This window comes from Ceratotherium simum, chromosome 18 (genome assembly GCF_057802395.1).
Source record: "Ceratotherium simum simum isolate JZ-2026a chromosome 18, ASM5780239v1, whole genome shotgun sequence".
NCBI classification, from domain to species: Eukaryota; Metazoa; Chordata; class Mammalia; order Perissodactyla; family Rhinocerotidae; genus Ceratotherium; species Ceratotherium simum.
The window spans coordinates 43,893,520-43,914,301 of NC_141917.1; the positions used below are offsets into that span (position 1 = coordinate 43,893,520).

Sequence of the window (20,782 nt, forward strand, 5' to 3'; positions counted from 1 at the left end):
CTCATGAATGATGATAGTGATTTTGAGAATTAGGATTGCCTATTCTAAATTCTCAATTATTATAGTTTATTCTAAATTACCTCCAGAAAATGGTATCATTTGAAACTCTTAACTAGCAGTATTTGAAACTATTTTCTTAGACCTTACCCAGGGTGGTTTTGAAAAACACAAGCATGCACCTTTTAGTAATGACGACTTTTCTTATACCATCTATCTTATCCTTTCGTCTCTCAAAAATCACTATTTATGGATTCTCGTTTATAATTAACCTCTTGCTTTCTGCCAGAGCCCTCTTAATCTTATCCTGAATAAATGGAACGGACATTAATTACTGTTGGGTTCTCTATTCCAACTTAATGGAAGTCTTTCATTTATTTGTGGTTTGAAGAGATGATATGAGGACTTGAATTAAGGGTAAAAATGTTTTCAGAACTGCATCAGTAGTTTTCTGAGGTGTTTAGAATTTTAGCACCATCATGTGGTGAAATTTTAAACTGCATATGGTTGATCTTATGTCTGTGACATAGGACATTGGCTTTTGAACAGTTGATTGGGACCCAGTAAGAAGTAAATTATTATTATTTTATTTTTTGGTGAGCAAGATTGGCCCTGAGCTAACATCTGTGCCAGTCTTCCTCTGTTTTGTATGTGGGTTGCTGCCACAGCGTGGCTTGATGAGTGGTGTAAGTCCACACTCGGGATCTGAACCTGCGAACCCCAGGCTGCCAAAGCAGAGTGCGTGAACCTAACCACTATGCCACCAGGCCATCCCCAAGAAGTAAATTTTAGTAATGTTTTTGTATGCACGTAGATATAACTAAAACAAAAGTCATATAGCTGTTGTGCACTAATATTTTCTCTTGTGGTCTTCTGTTCTTTTGTATTCCATTAGAAAACGCAAATTGCTACTGATTTCATCATCCTTTAATAGGTCCTGACCTGCAGTTTCAAAAGGAGCATTTTTTATTATTGAAGGAATACTGAGCTGAAATGGTTGTAGATACTGAAAAATTTAGATACCTTTTTAGATATCCCTTTGTTTTAGATGCTTTTTCTTCATATCACCTTACTCTAGGAAGGATGATAAAATGATCACTGCACTCAGGCTGAGGTATCCTTTCATAGTAGTAATCCTTTGAAGACGGAAGATCCCAGGGGTATGGTTTTAAAAGAGTAGATGGGTGGTTAGAGATACAAACCGAAAGTAGGGGAATTTTTATTTTTTTTAAATAAACAAAACAAAAAAATAACATTTTTTTTTTTTTTTTTGAGAAGATCAGCCCTGTGCTAACATCTGCCAATCCTCCTCTTTTTTTGCCGAGGAAGACGGCCCTGGGCTAACATCCGTGCCCATCCTCCTCCACTTTATATGGGACGCCGCCACAGCATGGCTTGCCAAAGCAGTGCGTCGGTGCGCGCCCGGGATCCGAAGCAGCGAACCCCGGGCCGCCGCAGCAGAGCGCGTGCACCCAACTGCTTGCGCCACCGGGCCGGCCCCAAAAAAATAACGTGTTTTGATGAGATTGCACTACAGTCAATACATTTTCATATTCGTATTCAATATTCTTTACTTCTGTTTCTAAAACAGTAGTGCTTTATTGATTCTTTCATGGCAGCATTTAAAAAATGATTAATAACTATACCAAAACTTTCCTTCATTCATGTAAGCAGTGTCAGCTTGCATTGAAAATATGTGCTGTTTAAACTTCAGGCTAAGAGGGGATTAGAAAATTCAGGCAGACTGGCAGCTGAGTCCATTGAAACTTCTTGTTTACTATGTCGAGATTGTTTTGTTTATGAGGAAGATTTGTCCTAAGCCCACATCTGCTGCCAATCTTCCTCTTCCTGTGGGCCACCACCACAGCATGGCCACTGTCAGATGAGTGGTGTAGGTCCATCCATGCTTGGGAACTGAACGGGGGCTGCTGAAGCGAAGCACACTGAACTTAACCACTAGGCAACTGGGGCTGGCCCCTAGAGTTGTATGTTAATGACTGATTCAGATGTTCTGGGCAACAGAGAGAGAAAATTGTTAAACCATTTTTTAAAGGAATCCAGAAAAAGACTTCAAAGGTATAAAAGGGCAAGGGATAGAGATAGTCTCTTCCTTGCTCATTGTAATCTTCTAATGTTTCTTGAGTCTTTACTACGTACCAATCACTATGTAAAACACTTTATGTGAAGGCTAACGAAAATGTAAGAAAGTAAATACTCTGTTTTTTCCCCCTATTTTCAGATAAGCGAACTGAGGTTGAGAGAGAGAAGTAACCTGCCCCAAAGTGCTAGAACTAGGATAGAAATTTATGTGTGCCTGATTTTAAAATTTATCAGTTTGATAACTTTCTTTTCTTGATTATTAGGTAGTAGACTAATTTTCAGAACTGAAATATCAGGATGCTTTTATGCATATACCAGAATATATTTTTATTCTGGTTTGGATAAACATATGAAATTGCCTTTTTTTCCCCTTCTAGGATGGCATCTCCCATATCTTTCTGTAGTTAGTACATGAGAATCTATTAGTACATGGGACTCTAACTCTTTTCAGTGGCTATATAATCTTTTATTAAGTGGATTTGCATGGATTATTTAATTAGTTACCTATTAATGAACTAAGCTGCAGGAATGTCTGGGCATCTCTTGAATATATTTGTAGGGTAAATTCCTAGCAGTAGAATCAGTGGATTAAAAGGTTTGTACATTTTGATAGTGCCTAATTGCTTTCCCTCCAGAAAGGCTGTACCAATTTATAATCCCATCAAAATTTTGTGAGGCAGCCAGTTTTTTCAATTTTGGCAACACTGGATGTTTTTACATTTTTAAATCTTTGTAAATTTGTATGAAAAACAATACTTCTTTGTTTTGATTTGCATCGTTTAATTATGGTTGAGCATGTTTTTGTTAGGAACTGTTTCTAAGAACTGCTTGTTCATGTAATCTATAATAGCTCTTTTCATATTGAGGCATTTGTTTGCCATATATATTGCAAATATTTTCCTACAGTTTGTTGGTTTTGACAATTTTTTTTAAAAAACCACGTGGAAGGTTTTAATGAAATATTTCAACATACAAAGAAGTATAGAGAATAAGTAAATGAACACTTACTAACCATACAAGGTAGGAGTAGGATTGGATAGGAATTTTTTAGGCCACTGTTCCTCCAACTTTAATGGATAAAAAATAACCTGGGGATTTCGTTAAAATGCAGATTCTGATTTTATTAGGTCTCGGATAGGGCCCTAGTTCTAACAATCTTCAAAGTGATGTTGATTCTGCTTGTCTGTGGACCACACTTTGAATAGCAAGGCTCTAATCTATAGTTAGGAGAAAAATTGCTAGGAGTTGATTAGATATTGCTGAATTCCTCTTCCATGTGGTGTACTGACTTATACTCTTGTGGGCTGTGTATAACTATTCTCTTTACTTTATACTCTTGCCAAGACTTTGTCAGATTATCCTAGTCCAAATTTTTTGCCAGTCTTTGTTACAGGATGAATTTTCTCTGTTTCTTGGACATTGGGTTACATTTCTGTGAATTGCCTGTTCACATCCTTTGTTTATTATTTCTTTGGGTTGCTTGTCTTTCATATTGGCTTAGGAAATACATACGTACATATATATGTGTGTATATATATGTATGTATGTACATGTATATGTCATCTTTAATGTCTTTAAAGTTACATAGTTGTTTTTCAGTCTTGCATGTATTTCACTAGATGTATCATATATTGTAATACTTGTTATTTTAAATGCTATTTTAAAAAGCTTTCTTATTAAGTCTTTGTTGCAGATATATTGTATCTTGTGTTAGTATTGTATCTAGCAACTTGGATTAATTCTTATCCTGTGATGTCTTGGATTTTTTAATATGGACAGTTACTTGTTCACAAATAATATCAGTTTTCTTTCTGCCTTTTCATTCCTGTCGCTTGTATTTCTTTTTCATATTTTACTTTGCTGGCTGTATGTCAGAGTCTCAAAGGTCTGAGATTTTATCCCACTTGCAAGCTAACAAGCTAGCCTGTTACTGTTTCATGAATGCCAATAGAAGACATGAGATTCCTGGGTCAGAGACAAAGAACTTTATTACTCATGGCACAGTAAACAGCATAAGCATGATGTTGGCACTAAAACCTTTGAGAGTTGACCTGGAAGGGCCCAGGTGGATTCTACCCTTGTACTGGGTGGGTAATCTACCACATTTATAATAAGCCTGCTCTTGGTCCTGGAGAACGATATTACCTATCCCTCAGTGTTGCTCTCCGCAAACATAACCCTCAGAAATGGGCCAAATATAGAGCAGTCAAGGCCTTGCATTCTTGGCATACAAATAAGAATGTGCTGGGATGCTCAGGGCCCATGGTGGATTGCCTGTCACAACAATCTGCCCATCAGCCCTACATGTTCTTGGCTGAACTTGAATTTTCACATGATTGTACTACTCTGTCAGGCACTCTGATTAATTTGACTAGTAGAGGCTAGAATCAAATCCATTTAATTTGTCTTATACAGCATTTCATTAAGGGTACTATCAACATCCCAAACAGCAGGATGAGGCCAGGATTCAGCCAACTATGAATAAGTCCTAGGGGGCACCAGTAGATGATTTTTTTCAGCCAGCCAGTATATGGCCTAAGGCCACTCTATTATCCACTAAAATCTACTCAAGGGAGTTTAAACCAACCTGATATTTGGTGTCATTACCTACAATTGTAGGGACAATAGATGGGCCAAAAAGCAGCCCTCATCCTTAATAGAAGACATTCTGTGGCTTATTTTCCCCCGCATACAAGCACACCACCTGAAAGGACACCACTACAGTTGGGATTTGTTGTTAAACTTGATGTGGATTGCTGTTTCATTAGTTTGGTTAAGAAACATGGACATTGTCAACATTAGTTGCAACCTCAGTTGCCATTAATGGCATAACCTAAGACCACTCAGGTGCTAGGAGAATCACATGAATTTTTATCAGAATGAAACAAGGTTGTGTGGGGTTTGAGTGTTCTTTATGCATTCACATTCAGGAGCTGCTGTTGACATCAAGCATAGCAAAATAGTTAAGGACTGTCCATGGCCACATGTATTTTTCTGATTTCAAAGAATATGGATGGGGATGACAAATCTAGCAGTTGGTCAGTGTGTTATCCCCAGCTGCCGTTTGATTCAGGCTGGTTCTATGGCATAGAGAGAGCATTTAATTGTTCTCCTTCCTTCCTGCACCTTCTGGGGTCAAAAATGTTCCCTTTCCAGGTATTGAGGTTTTTGCTCTCCCTCTACAGCCATCAAATCAGTGTGTCCCATTCCAATAGGTCTGACATCGTTTAAAAAAGATCCTCTACTTGCACCCAGATTTTTTTTATCTGGAATTGGATGTGAGTGGGACAAGGACATTTTTAAATAATTTGCAGAGACCCATTATAACCTTCACCTTGTAGGGGCACTGTAGGGGGGACTCAGTGAAAAGTGTTCTCAAGCAACTGGTCATTATCTACAGATCTAGGACCATGTCAGTCCAACAAGAGAATCTAGGTGGCCTAGATTGAATTCCCTAGGTTCCTTTTTGGTTAGGCCATCACCCTGAGGGGTGGCCTGGCCTGCAGGTGCTCTTAGGGGAAAGAAAGAAACATCCTGTTCAGGGATAATCAGGGCAGAATCCTGAATTTTTAAAAGAGGTCTGTGTAATCTCCTAACTTCACTTCTTTCGACCTGATTACTATCCAGGAAGTGGCTAAGAGGAGATGATCTTCTTTTGGCTATTCTGCATTAGTTGACCAAACTGTCTTTCTCTGGTGTGTGAGATGAGAGATGTGGAGTTGTAGATTGTTCTGAGTTCTGAGGAGACTGTTTGAATGCTGGACAATACTGGATGCCTGTGGATAGTGGGGAGTATGGAATGTCCATTGAGTACTTTGAATATTGGCCCATTGCGGGGTGACCTTTTTGACAAAAGATGTAGTTTATTGGACTATTAGTGGTCTGGAACACCAAAAATGTGGATTAATTTCAAGAGTCACAATAGTGTGATCTGAGTTAGCCGATGAGACTGCAGTAGCAACACCGCAACCTGAATAAATTTTAACTGTGATGAGACACCACTGATAGCTCCAAAAAGTGGTCAAAGGTTTGATGTAGTTCCCCTTATGTGATATGGCCTGCTTCACAGTGAAACAAATGGACCAACTTTTGCAGGAGTCACAAGTTGGCATGCAGTGGTGGCTTCTGCATCAGAACGATAAAGTCCTTTATTTTGTGACCAGTCTATTGATAGTGGATATATTCCATGTCTGGTGTGATGATGGATCTAGGTAGCATGCTGCAGGCTTGATGAGCATTTTAATTTCAGTCGTTCTTGATACCATTCACTCTCATCAGACAGCAGTCCTTACTGTGAGTATCTATAGGAGTGACTCAGATTTTCTCAGCAGCTGCAGTTTCCCACAGTTTGAGACCCCAAAGAGATGTCTTTAATCTGCCAGTCTGTAGTTTTTCCGGTGACAGACTAGATGATTAGGCCATTGGCAACAGCCCAAGAGTCAGAAAAATATAAAATGTCTAGTCTTTAAAATATTATTTAAGGCAGGGGTCACAGCTTTCATTTTAGCCCATTGTGCTGACTGGCGCTTACCCATTTGGTTTTCCAGAGTTCTTGGGGCTGGATGGCTGCTGCCACCCAGTGGACACCATCATCTTTTAACTTAGTTGAACTATCAGTGAACCAGGTCCAGGTGTTTAGGGGAACTTCTGTGATTTGAGAGCCTTATTGAACCAGTGGCTTGTTACAGGTGACAGGGAAGGGAATAAGGTTTACCTTAAAGGGTAGTTGCCACTTCTTCAAGCAAAACTGAAATGTCCCTAGGGCCAGGCCAGCTGCATCTTTGAACACACCATTTCCATTTGATCAAGTGCCCTGGTGGGTGCTTTTTTTTTGGTTAGTCCTTAGTTTGATTGTTTGCTTTCAATAAGAGCTCAGCAGTAGAGTGAGAGCCAGATTCACTTTAAAAAAAAAAAGGAATGTATTTGGTGTGTGTGTCAGGCAGATGGCATTGCTGTACTGGGAAATAGCCTCTGAATACTCCAGTAGCTGTGAAGTCTTCAACTGTATCGCTGTCTCTGGTTTTCTTTTCTTTCCTTCTAGGAGCCTATACTCTTTTTGCCAGACCGCTTGAAAGGGGATGGGAATCACCTGTCAACCTGTGGCATTCCCTGAATGGGAGAATCTTGAGCATTTTCAGTACAAGTGTATAACATTAGTACCAACTGTAAAATACAACACCAGTATATTGAATTGGCTTAAAGGCTTCACCTGCAAGATCACTTGAATTTCCTTTTCCTGCTGCTGAATTTTCTCTAAACTCCATTAGTTAAATTGGGATACTAGGGTACCATTTCTCACTATGGGGACACAGATTAAGGAGTTTAGTACATGCGTATCAGGGCTACAATCTAAGCTTTCGGGAGATTACGTGATTTCTTCAGCTGGGAGTGTGGGAAAGTGCAGGGTGCAGGAGAAGACTACCCCTTTGGGTATTCTGTGGGTGGCTTGGAGGCTTTTTGTTTCTCTTCTAGCTCCTCAACTCAGGTTTGGGGTTTCCTCCTCTCCTGTGTACCTCCAGGCTCCAGCAAACACCCAGGCTGGTGTCTTTCCTACTCCCATGCACCGTGGCTTTGCTCCACACTCCTCAATACCAGTACTTTCAGCCACCAGCCACCCCTATGCTTAGTACTGTCTTCTCCCTGTGGGAGTGAGTAGGATGGTGACTTGGGTGCCTGTGTCCAACAGAGCTATAAAAGTTTGTCTCCTTCCTTAAGTTCCAGCATACTCGACTTTCTTGTTAAAGTAGCTGAGATCAATGTAGTGGGGAGGGAAGGGATCAGGGAGTACAAAGGGCACAGAACACTTCCACTCCAGGAAGCTAGGCTCTTCATTTACTTTGTTTCCAGTAGGCAGCAGTAGTTCAGCCTTAACAAATTTACTTCTAATGTTCTCAGTTCTTCCAAACTTGATATCCTCATTACTGACAGTATTTATTTCAGCTTTGGAGACCCCTTGATTCAGCAGCCACAGCCATATATTGCCTTTCAGCTGCGACCTCATCGTCATGATAAAACATCTCTTCCTTCTACTTAGAGAAAGTTACAACAACCAGAGCACCATTTGTACACCTTGTTTCCATCCTACCTCTTGCCAGTTGGCCACTAAACAGTGAGGGACCCTTACTCTTCCACCCATCACTTGGACAAGAGCAGTTACTGCCGGATCCTGGAGAGTCTTCTCATATGCCCTAATCTGGCCCAGGAGACCCTTGTCTTTTTTCAGAAAATTTTATTTATCACCAAAACTGTTAGGGTCTGTGAAGGGTCTGGGTTTTTATCCTACTTGCAGCTTAGCAAGCTAGCCTGTTAACTGGTTTCATAAATGCTGGCAGAGACATGAGATTACAAGGACTTTATCTTTCACAGCAGAGCAGCAGCATGAGGATGAGGCGAGGGCCAGTAGGGGAACCAGCACTAATAAGTTCCACAGCGCCAGTGTGGAAGGAACCAGCTGGATGATATGGGTGTATGCAGTGGGTTTGCATTGCAGCTGAGGAACTCCACTCTTTGTCCTGGAGGGAATTGTAACATAAGTACAACCCAGAGAAATTGTCAAGATGTTAAAAGTTGGGAGTTTTGATTGTGATTTTGTCAGGTTAATGGATTAATACTGGGGAAAACCAGCAACTTGTATAAATAGTTATGACTTCTATGTTTTTTATACATTTCTAATTTTTTAAATAGTTTTTACACGTTCTTTGATAAAGTTTTTAAACATTTGCTTTGGGGGAAAGGAATTTGGAAATAAATCTGGAGAACTTAAAATAGAACTGTAGCTTCATTTGTCATAATTTCTGATATTGAAAACCTTGAGCTATTTAAATCAAGTAGCATATGATACAGAATATTACATTTTGTTGTAAGAGAAGTACGCACTATATTTTGCCTTTTTTCCCTTATGGTGGCATTTTACCTTAAAGTTTTTGGGTAAGTAGATGTAGTTGTTGAGCTCTTTCAGAATGGTGCTCTTGTTTCCATTAAGTAGAAGAAAATAGACCAACAATAGAATCCATCTTATAAGTTACCAGTTACCAAACATTGAAAATAAGTGCAAAATGTTCTTCTCAACCATTTAAAATTTCTGGAAATAAACTAAGCCCCAGAGTATTATTAGTTTTTAAAGTTATATTTAGGTTTTATGTGAAGGTTTACCTATATTCTTATAATTTGTTGCAGTCGTCATTGAATTTTGAGAAACATTCTGAAAACTTTTCATGGACAGAAAATCGTTATGATGTGAATCGTCGACGACACAACTCTTCAGATGGCTTTGATTCTGGTATTGGACGTCCTAATGGAGGTAAAATTTGCTAAGGAATGAGAGAGGGTAATTTTAAGGATAAGCTTCTTCATGTTCTTTTAAGAATGTTTTGTGATTGAATCTTTAAGTATAACCATCTTCTTTGAATTTATAATACTTTACCGTTATCAAATAAAGGTAACTTTGGAAGGAAAGAAAAAAATGGATGGCGTACACATGGAAGAAATGGTACTGAAAACGTAAATCATCGAGGGGGATACCATGGTGGAAATTCCCGTTCTCGTAGCAGTATTTTCCATTCTGGAAAAAGCCAAGGACTACATGAAAACAACATACCTGACAATGAAATGGGGAGGAAAGAAGACAAGAGAGAACGCAAACAGTTTGAGGCTGAGGATTTTGTAAGTTTCTTGTAATTTTGATACAAATGAGGTTTCTGCAAGTACCATTTTAGCATCAAGGCTTTCTCTTGAGATTTTAATCAGTATAGCTTATTTTCTACAGAGGTCACTCTTGACGGGTCCAATTATTTTTAATCCTTACATTTTGTAAAGTTTTTGTTCATAATTCTCCCCTCCTCCAGTTCCCTCCCTTCTTCCCTCCTCCTTATTCTTGTGTCTCACTGTGTGGTCTTTAAAAACTTTTGATAAATTTATGCCGTTTTATTCAAAGTGCATCATAATGTTATCTCTAAAAAGCTGTCAAGCTTTTGGAAAGAATGTTTACCAGTGTATTTTACCTAGATGGTCTGTTTTAAGTAACACTTGATTTGTTTATATATGACCCAGGATAGCTCTCCTTGTCTTTCAGCTACTTTCTCTATTCAAAAGTTTCATTGTGGTCAGGGAAGGCAAACTAATTATTACCCTAGGTCAGATACAATTAGGAATGTTAACTCCACTACTGAAAACAAGTATGAACCAATAAGAAACAAAATTTTCTTAATGTTTTCCTTTTCCTAGATCTCACTATGTGGCTTATCTAAAACATTATGCTTAAGTTACATAAAAATTGATCTAGTGTACAATCTTAATATAGTTGTACTATATTAAGTTGTACTATATTAAGAATTCTTGTGATTCATTCCTAGTAATTTATTTTTTTTGTATACATTGTTCATTCTTCATTTAACGTATATTTGAGTGGCTCTATGAGTCTAGCTGTTATTGGCCCTCAGAATACATAGGTGAACAAGATAGGGAAAGTCCCTACTCTCATTGAATTTCTATTCTGTGGGGGACATTCAGAACATAAAAAGAAAAAGTAGTATTTTGCACAGAATTTAGACGGGAAGTTACTGGGTGGCTACTTCGGTTTGGGAAGTCAAGAGAGATTTCTCTAGGAAAGTGACATTTAATCTGGGACCTACATAATAAGGAGAGAGCTTTTAAGACTGGTAGGAAGAGGGGAAGAGCTAGTGCAAAGGCCCTGAGGTCGGAGCGAGCTTGTAGTGTTGAAGGGATAAAAATAAGGCCACTATGGGTAAAGAGTAGTATTAGACCAGGTTAGAGAGGTAGGAAAGGGTTTCAATTGAGCAAGGCTTTTGCAGATAAAGGTAGAGAATTCTATTTTACTTCCAGATGCAGCAGGAAGCTTCTCTGGAGGGAAGTCATGTTATCTGATTTTAGTTTGTTAGTAGACTGTGCCAGTTTTTGTATCTTAAATGGATTACAGTGAGAGCAGGGAGACCAGCTAGGAAGCAGTGTCAGTAGTTCAGGAGAAGGCGATGACTTTAACTGGGTAGCTGTGATAAGTGAAGATAAATGATTTTGGATATGGTTTGGTGGTAGAATGGGTGGAGGGTGGATGTGAGAGAATTTGATAGATTGGATTTAGGGCAGGGGAGTGGTGAGGGAAAAAACCTTCTTTGGTCTTGTGATCAAGTAACCTTGGAAATCGCTATGCCTTCCCATTTTGGTGGTCCATTTTTTCCACTTGCTTGTTAACATAAAATGGAATTTTTATTATATAAACAAACCAGGAATGATAATAGTATGCTCTCACAATGTTGTGAGGATTAAATGAGCGATACACGTGAATCACTTAAATAATGCCTAACCCATAGCAAGTGCTCAATAAAACCTAGTTGTTGCTGTTGTTGTTATTATACCCCATCTCCACTTCTAAGATGGTGGGCTTCAACTATTACAATTCTAGACCTGGAATATAGACCTATAGTGTAATTTCTAATACTTTATTTTTTAAGAAGCATGTATAAACCCCACCAGAGTCTTCTCACTCCTATTTAGTTTGTATCGAGGAATCCTACTGGTATGCATGCATACTCTTTTGGGACTTTGTAGTAATGTCAGTAGAGTGTTAATAATTCACTATTTTGGGTAACTAAAATATTTATATTAACATTCATTTTATTCAACACGTGTTAAGGGCCTTCTTTAAGGCAGGCTGTGTTGCTGGGTAATGTGGAAAATATCTGGTATAATTGCTGGAAGTTTGGGCTCCTAGAGAGTAAATATATCTACTAAGATTAGCTTTAGAGTACGCATTTAATGCTGAACTCAGTTTTCTTTTTAATATCCTGAGCAGCACTTGTTGAAATAAAAGTTTGCACTTTGCTTTGAGGAACGAGTGTGTTAACTAAAGCATCCAGCAATGAAAACTTAACAGAAGAGTTGGGAAACGGTCTGATTTTTCCTCTTCCCTGCTCTTGACCTTATGCTAAGAAAGGATGATTTCTCAGATTGATGCAAAGACTACATTCTCTTGGGTTTTCTCTGTTTTTTTCTTTCTTTTTTTTTTTTTATTCACCCTTTTTCCTTAGGTAGTTGGGGATGAGGAGAATATTTGAAGACACTTGCCTTGTTTTCCCCTGGCTAGGAGTGAGTATAGATAGTAACCATTTTAATGGTTAGCAGAATAAGCTGAAAGTAAGGTTTACGAATAATTAGTCTTTAATAGTTAAGAGTTGGTGATGTCATATCAGGCTTTTTAGTTTGGTTTGAGATCACTTTTAAAAGGATTTATTTTTAAAATGTGAGCAGTTTAAATGTTTTATTCTTTTAATTTCAATTTTCTTTCAGCCGTCTTTAAATCCTGAATATGAGAGAGAACCAAATCAGAATAAATCTTTAGCTGCAGGTGTATGGGGTAAGTAATTTTTAATCTATCTTTGAGGGGTATAAAATGTTATTTTGTAGGTTTTACTTTTTTGTGTTTTTTAAAATAAATAATAGGCTAGAGTTAAACTTTCTCTTTTAAATACCTGCTTTTGATTTGCTGAGCTACAAAAAAAGGTAGCCCTTACCTTTTAAAAACAAGATATTGGGAATACAAGAAGAGTTTGATTTGAAATAGTTGATTTGCACATGTTAGTACCATTAAGTATGCTCATACGAGGTTTTTTTTTTAATGGTCATAAGTTATTGAGTCTGATCTTTCAAGAGCAGCCTGATAATCTAAAGAAACAAAAAACTTAGTTTGATTTTTAGTTTTTCGAAGTTGAAAACTTAACTGGAAAGATAAGTACTTCTAATCATAGTGTGACATAAAATTAATCTTTACCTGCGAAATGGTTATACATAGAGAATATTAAAAATAATTATGTAAATTTGCCTATGGAACTAGCCTGTGATTGAAATTATTTGCCTTTTTGATTTTCAAAGCTTAATGACAATTTTTCTGGTAATAATTCCCTTTTTTTAAAACTGCTGCGAGTTTTAATTTGATAGCATCTTACAGAAAATTAAACTGCACTCATATAGTACAAATTAGACAGCTTTTTAAAGATTCAAGTGAAGTTTAAAATAATGAAAAAATTTTAAATATGAACATTTGAGATCTGAAAAATAAATTTAATTATTTGATACCAAATTCAAAGGTGATGTATCCGCTTTGGAACTTGTACAGATGTTCATTTGTATTTTTCTATTGAAAATCAACAACTTACCAAAACAAAAGGATTGTGGCTTATGACAGCATACTAGTCCTAACAACAAAGGCATTATTTTAAACTTTGCCACTTCCTGTGCTGTTCTTTATTGTATTTATGGGGTGATACTCTAGGGAATTATTTTGTTTTCTTTTGATCTCCCAATTTATTTAAGGGCTTTTTGAGGGTGGGGGTGGGGGTGGTCAGACACTTTTATTAGAACCATGTGAATGGCATTGTTTTTTCTGTATTGCAAATTAGTATTTCTACCACTCTCCCCAGGCCTACACGCCCAGACACACACATACCCAACCAAAAAAATCTCCCAAGCTCCTCTCTTAGGTATGTTTCCTTATTATTCAGTTTTTCTGGGAACAGCTGATTGCATAAGAATATAGAACCACCTAGAAGGTGTTAAATAGAATCTCTAAGAAAGTAGGAGTAATTTGGATTTGATTAGAATGAAAGTAAATAAAAAATCAAGAATGTTAGTGAGCAATTTGTCATATAAAACTACCTTTAGATACTATTGGTACTGCTCCTTGGTTAATTTAATAATTTTAGAAATGATTTAAAGGCAAATACATCTTTGAAAATATTGAGAATAAAATGTATTAATACAAAGATTTTGGTTCTGCTGTTTCAGGGTTGGTCTAAGGATTTTGAGCACTAGTTGAAAAGGTGTTTAAAAGGAAGATGTGCTCTTTACTGTGTCTTAGATAACCTAAGAAGTGTGTCTGCATTAGAAAAAAGAAAATGGTTAACTGTGGCTTGGTTTATTGTTAAATTCCCAGTACTTCCCATAGGAATACAATGAAACTTTCATTGTATTTACACTTCACCATTCCTCTCTCACTTTCCCCTCTGGGTTCCCAAGTATTGTTTTCCCCATTGCAACATTTAAAATAGCTATGTTCCTGAGGAAGACATGAGAGAATTTTAGGAAAGACTTCAATAGAACTTTTCTAGTGCTACTTCCTTCCAGGTAAGTCAAAATTTAATAATGGAAATGTAATGGGTATTAAAGAAACAAACAAACCAGTTTGTCCCGGAAACTATCCTTTTCTAGATTAAAAATTGCAAAGAGTCTAAACATAATATCCCAATTTAAAAAAATACCATGAGGGAAAGTAATTAAGCTATTTAAAATACAGTTATATAAGTTTAATTCTATTTAGAACTTAATTAGCTTTATTGGAAACACCTTCTTGCTGCTTATATCTTTGATTTCTGTAGTGTTTTGATCTTAACCAGGATCACTGTTGTTTGGTGCATAAGATTAATGCTTATTAAAATAATCTATCTCTGTGTCCTTAATAATTTAAAACTAAAACAAAAATTCAGGGTACTTCAGTGTGCCTATGAGAATTTTAAAATAATTTAGTTGTGTGATTGATTTATTTAGGGAGTGAGAAAGAGAGAAAAATGATTTGTGTTTATGTTTGTATGTAATTTGAGACATTAGAGGCAGTTGATTTGTGTGTTTTCAGAAGTTCTCTTGGTATTTTTGTGTTGATGCAGTATGTCAGCAACAGAGCCTAACATTTAGTGCCTAAGATACTAAATAATGAAAAATTTCAAGTTTAAGCATAGTCTTGTTTCAACTCAGCATTTATATTTGTGTCTATTCCTTGATAACTTGATGAAGTTTCCTGATTTTTGCTCATATTTGTTGTACTACTTAAGAGCATCAGAGTTCACTTTTAAGAATTTTGTTTGTTTAGTCTTCTAAATCAAAGCAAATTGATGACTAGTTGTTAAAGATTGGTTGTTTTCTAGAGAATTCCAGTGATATTAACCATAAGCATACAGATTGAGTGACATAATTGCATTAAATGAGTTAGATTATGATGGAAACCAGTGAGTTTTTTTTTTTCCCCCCTTAAGGAACTTAGTAAATGGAATTAAGAGAGGGGAATGATCTTTATCGAATTTCTTTGTAAAAGCATTCTGTTGGTAGATTATTTATGTATTGAAATGACTCTACTTTTCAATGTCTTATGTGAAAACAGTTGTTAGAATTATAACAAGAAGAAAAAGGTAATGCAGCACAAGTTCAGGATTGACAAGGGAAAATTAATAGGGTTTGATTAGACAACTTGACACAAATTTTATTTGGTCAGAGTTAGAAGTATTACTTGTTCTTAATGTAAGTTGTTTTTATTTTAAAAGTATATTTCTTTAAGCCTGTTCTTTTTCATATGAGTAATGTAGGGGACCTTGCTAAAGGAAGAATACTATACTTCTGCTATTGACATAAATTTTAAGTTAGTAAAGTTCACTTGATTAAAATTCTCGTGCTACTATAAAACAAAACAGATTTGGACATGTCTTATGTGACTAAGTTTCCTCCTCATTAGTGTGAAAACTTAATTCAGATACTGTTTACCCATCACTTGGCTATATGCTTTTGTTCACACATTAAAGTTGCCTCTTTTTTTGTGTCAAAATAATGAGAAAACCATATTAGTAATGGCCTCAATGTGATGGTGAAGGAAAGGGTGGACCCTGATGGTACTTGGTAGTGCACACTTACAGACTTTTATTCTGACCATTTAGTATAGCCTTATTATTAGTATTTTTAGTTGGGGATGGTAAACATTTTGAAGTATTTGGCCTAACAATACTTTAATTTTCATTTTCTCCGGTAGTATAATATAGTGGTTAAGTGCATTGGCTTTGGAATCAGAGCTGGGCCCTAACAATAGGTCTTTTATTTATTGGTTATTTAAACTTTGGGCAGATTACTTAATCTCTCTGAGTGAATTTTCTTGTCTGTGAGATGAGGATGATAACACTCCTAATGAGAAAAGCATTGTTAATATTAAATTGTCTACCATATGAAATCCTTGAGCATGTTACAGGTGTTTAGTGAATGTTAGCCAATTATGTTGTTAAAATCCAGTAAGTGAGGGAGATTCTAGTAGATTTATTAAAAGGCAAAAAAAAAAAGGAATTTCTAAGTGATAGATCAAAGAATAAAGTAAAAATTGATTGACTCAGAAAATATATGTATATAGAAGGCAGCTATGTGGAGAGTAGTGAAAGACAGAAAAGAGGATGAGGAATTGAGATGTCAGCTCTGAATTATGCATGTGGCCAATTTACTTTGTATTATACGTGGCAGTATTTTAATTCTGATCTTCCAAAGAATTGAGCCATTCCTCCTCCACCATTGACTTAGTATTTAAGAAATGAAACTAATTATTATATTCATAGATATTGGGAAAGCATGAATATCAAGATAATAAAGGGATATTTAAAGTCAATTATTGTCAGATTCCATTTGTTGTGAGGATAGGGGGAAATAATGATATAAAAATCCAAAACTTATATTTGCCATCAGGTATTTTGAACTTAAATTTGAATGAGAATACCTGCTTATATGAGCTTGACATAATAAAGCATATGTAATTTAAAGAAGGAAATCACTGAGGTCACTTACTTTCGAATTCTTAAGTGTTCAAGTCTTTCCTCAGTATGTAAATTTTCACTTTAAAAGAGTAAGCAATTTGAGTCTTTTTTCATATAGTTTACCAATTGAGAAAGTAAATGGAGAAAGTGTAGGAGGAGACATTGGGTACTGTTTGAATCCAACAGCTTCAGCACTTGACTTGGAAGATTTGTGTCAGGAGAATTTGTTGAGATAATTTATGAATAGATGAACCAGTTTATAAGTAATATAGAATGGATATAAGTGATGCAAATGAAGTTTTGGCTATTTAGTGCTGCCACCTTTTCATTACTTATAATTACCATTAAGAACTCTTGTTCTTAGGGGCCGGCCCCGTAGCTTAGCGGTTAAGTGCGAGCACTCTGCTGCTGGCGGCCTGGGTTCGGATCCCGGGCGCGCACCGACGCACTGCTTCTCCGGCCATGCTGAGGCCGTGTCCCACATACAGCAACTAGAAGGATGTGCAACTATGACATAGAACTATCTACTGGGGCTTTGGGGGAAAAATAAATTTAAAAAATTATAAAACAAAAAAAAAGAACACTTGTTCTTAAATGGGCAGGTTTATGTAGTATATTCAGCATAGTTATACATGACATAGTTTAGTTTTTATTTCTGTTACAATTTTTATCATCTTCCATGCTCTTGTGGATCAACCTAAAAATTCTCAAACAAGGACACCTTTAATTTGAAGTATGATTGGAAGCCAGTTATAGTGGAGATAGTGTATGACTTTTCTGAACATTTTCTAGTGTGTATTTTAAAACATTTCACAGTAACTCTGAGACAAGAACTACTTTCCATTTTATAAATGAGAGATTAACTAGTTAGTAAGGTTGGAGAAAGTATTAAAATTTTGTAAATCTGGTGCAAAAGCACGTGTTCTTAATCTCTGCACTATAATATTTGAATATGGATACTTAATAAGTACATTGACACTGTTTGCTCCTCTTCTCTCCCAATCCCTGTCATCTTCCTTTAGTTACTTTTATCATCTTTTACTTTGCTACCTGCTCTTCTATGACTGATTTCTTAGGCTTTACCTTTCTTCTTTATAGGGTATTCTATCATTCTTTGCACTGAAAGCCTGTTTGAGTTAACAGCCCGAATATTACTAGGTGCCCAGGAGTCCAATTTTAGAAAAGGTGAACTTTGTAGTCAGGAACTATATTGAGGCTTAAACTTACCTGCTGCTTATCTACTTTCCTTCTCTTCTGCCTTCTAGTTTTGATCAGTGATTGCTTATGTACAAAAAATATTTTTCCTTCTTGTACCTTCAGCCTTCCATGTAGGATCATTTTCCTTTTGCCTAAAATACATTGTTCAGGATTTACTTTAGTAAGGATTTGGTAAGGAATCTATCTTGGTGATAGATTTTTGTCTGAAAATTTCATTTCTGCCCTCTGCCATATATGTCATTTCCAAGTCCCAGTCTATAATCCAAGATTCTACAAGGCAGATTAGCCACCTCCTCAGTTAAGTTCTTTGTGCTCCCTCTAAACTGAGGATTTTTCCTTTATTTCTCTGTCTAGAAATGTGGGTTGAGATCACTCCTTGCTGATGATCCTTCTGTTCTTTACTGTTGTATTTGTTTTTCTCCCTCATTATAGTAATTTTAACATAAGGATCTAGAAGGGAAAGAAGATAAATTTTTCTCTTATTTATGTTTAGTTGGCCATATTGAACTGGACGTCTTCATCAGTCATGTTTGAACATATTTAATTGTGGTATACTGATAGAACTTGTCCCTGCTTCAACACTTGCATTCCTCTGAGATGAGACCCTGCAAACTCTTATTACCTTTTGCATTTCCTAGCATCAATCATTCCTCAGACTGAATTTCATTTAATTTAGAATACCAGACCATTAAGATTTTCTTTTATATTTTAATTTGAAGAATTGCTAATTGCAAAAATCTTTTTTTACTGTTTTATTCATGCTGTTATCATCTGTTTAGCAAAAGTAATAATTGCAAAACTAAAATGGTTTAGTACTATTTCTGGTGTTCTTCATTGACCTCTTGTTTGAGATCTTTAGTCTTAATTTTCATTTTGTTGACTTCATTGTGTAAGTTCTTCAGAAAAGCTATGTATTGGTGATAAAATTTAAGCTATGTATTGGTGATAAAATTTCTGTGTCCCTGTGTGCCTGAAGATCTTCAGTCTTCTTTAGTCTTCACATCTTGGGCCCTTTTAGGCAGCCAAGAAGTTAGAATGTTTGCCGTAGTAGATTAACATGTGTTTAACTTTTGGAAGGATGAATCTTTTCTCAGTTTGCCCTGGGTCCTTGTTGTTTTATCCTTCAGCCTTATAATAAATGAAGCATCATACTAACTTTATATTTTGAAGAGTTTGAAGCCTCAGATGAACTGTGAGTCCCTCCATGTCTCTAGGAGTCCTTGTTTAGTTTTTGAGATGATCCAGTAGGAAATTTGGTTTGCTTTGTTTGAGGCAGGGCACCATCACAAATATCTACACAACTCAAAGGACCATATCTTATTTATATGCAGAGCTAATTTTAATTTAGACTTTCTGGGATTTCTCTCTTTGAATTGATTATTTTATTCTAAATCTCCAACTCTGAAACTGATGCTTTCAGAATTTTTCTAAGGGAAGGGGAGGGTGTACTTTATCACAATAATTGTGAACATGCTCGTGTGTAACACCTGTTTGATTACACTTACATGATTAAACTCTAGGAATAGTTTTTCATATTTCAGCAACTGCAGTAGTCTTGAGAAAAGCTTTAAGTTAGCAACTATAATTTCTAGTACTGTCTTCAGAGGCCTGGATTGAGTTGCTTGCCTTGCAACTCACATAATGCCTTCAGTGTGGTTAGATGGTCAGTAAATATTTGAATGAATTGGTATTGTGAAAGTAGAATTCTCTTTTTCATTAGTTATAACTTAAGTAGGAATTTAGAAATAGAGGGACTGTACTTGCTTATTGGTAATAACTTTATAAGTGAAATAAAAAGAAGGAAAAGTAATTAGAAGAATTCTGTTTTCAAAATGGAGAAGAGGAAAATATAATGTACTTTATATTCCAAGTCTTAAGAGCAATTAGGACGAAATTTGCAATTTTTAAAAAAATTAATGAAAAATATGTTAAAATGTAAGTTAATCTTGATTTGGTCATAGTTAATATTCTAGGCCACTGTCTAGCTGTGTTCATCTGTATTACTTGATGTTGCTCAATTCTTGCTATGATCTGTTCTGTTATGTTTTAGCTTCATTTCTTAAGCAGATAATATAGTTCATACTTAGCTCAATTATTTTTCCCAGGAAGCACCTGTTATTTTTTAAATATAATCAAGGTTTGGAATATACTTTTGGTGGTTTAATTTTATGCTAAAATTTAAACTATTTGTAACTCTTGCTCGTGCTTTATTTGTGCAGAATATCCTCCGAATCCTAAATCTAGAGCTCCAAGGATGCTGGTTATTAAGAAAGGTAATACAAAAGACTTACAGCTGTCTGGATTCCCAGTGGTAGGAAATCTTCAGTCACAGCCAGTTAAGAACGGGACTGGTCCAAGTGTTTATAAAGGCTTAGTCCCTAAACCTGCTGCTCCACCTGCAAAAGTAAGTTCTAAATTGTTAAAAATGCAAGTTTTAAGTTGCTATCAATTGAGTTACTTTGGGAAAAGAATGTTAAAAATTTTACACCAAAGTGTGGGGGTATTGGTGGAGTGCTGACTTATAAGTAGAGAGAGTTAGCTTGTTGTGTGTCATTAATTTTGTTTCTTTAGTGGTATGTCTGTTTGTCCATGTATGTTTTCTTGTTTTACCAGTCGTAGTAAATGGAATCTATAAAATTTTTGTTTTGCTAGGTGCATCTGTGGTGTATTTGCTTAATAATAATATGTAATGCTGTTTCCTTTGTGTTCAGTTTTAGGTTTTTGAAACTCCCACTTGTGTTTTCTTGATATTAGGCAAAAGAAACCTAACTTTATAAAACTTTGAAAAAATAGCAGTGTAGTCAGATGTTCTTATCTGAATACCGAGCTTTGATTTTATTTGTAGAAAAAGACGGAAGAGAACCATGTAGGAATGATTAAGGTGTAACACAAAAATAATTGTT

The 20,782-nt window shown here is 36.1% G+C and overlaps 1 protein-coding gene across 4 annotated transcripts in view; it reads left to right on the forward strand.

Annotated features, from left to right (window-relative positions):
• The window catches only part of GPBP1 (GC-rich promoter binding protein 1), a 77,521-nt gene that overhangs the window by 40,783 nt on the left and 15,956 nt on the right, over positions 1–20,782 (forward strand). For 3 of the 4 annotated variants that reach the window (XM_087443292.1, XM_087443293.1, XM_004422834.3), the window contains exons 4-8: positions 9,274–9,397; positions 9,536–9,759; positions 12,400–12,466; positions 13,530–13,589; positions 20,099–20,283. In XM_087443292.1, coding sequence (XP_087299418.1) covers positions 9,274–9,397; positions 9,536–9,759; positions 12,400–12,466; positions 13,530–13,589; positions 20,099–20,283 — 660 coding nt within the window. The remainder of the gene's footprint in view (positions 1–9,273; positions 9,398–9,535; positions 9,760–12,399; positions 12,467–13,529; positions 13,590–20,098; positions 20,284–20,782) is intronic. The other variant, XM_004422836.3, reaches the window with a different exon arrangement.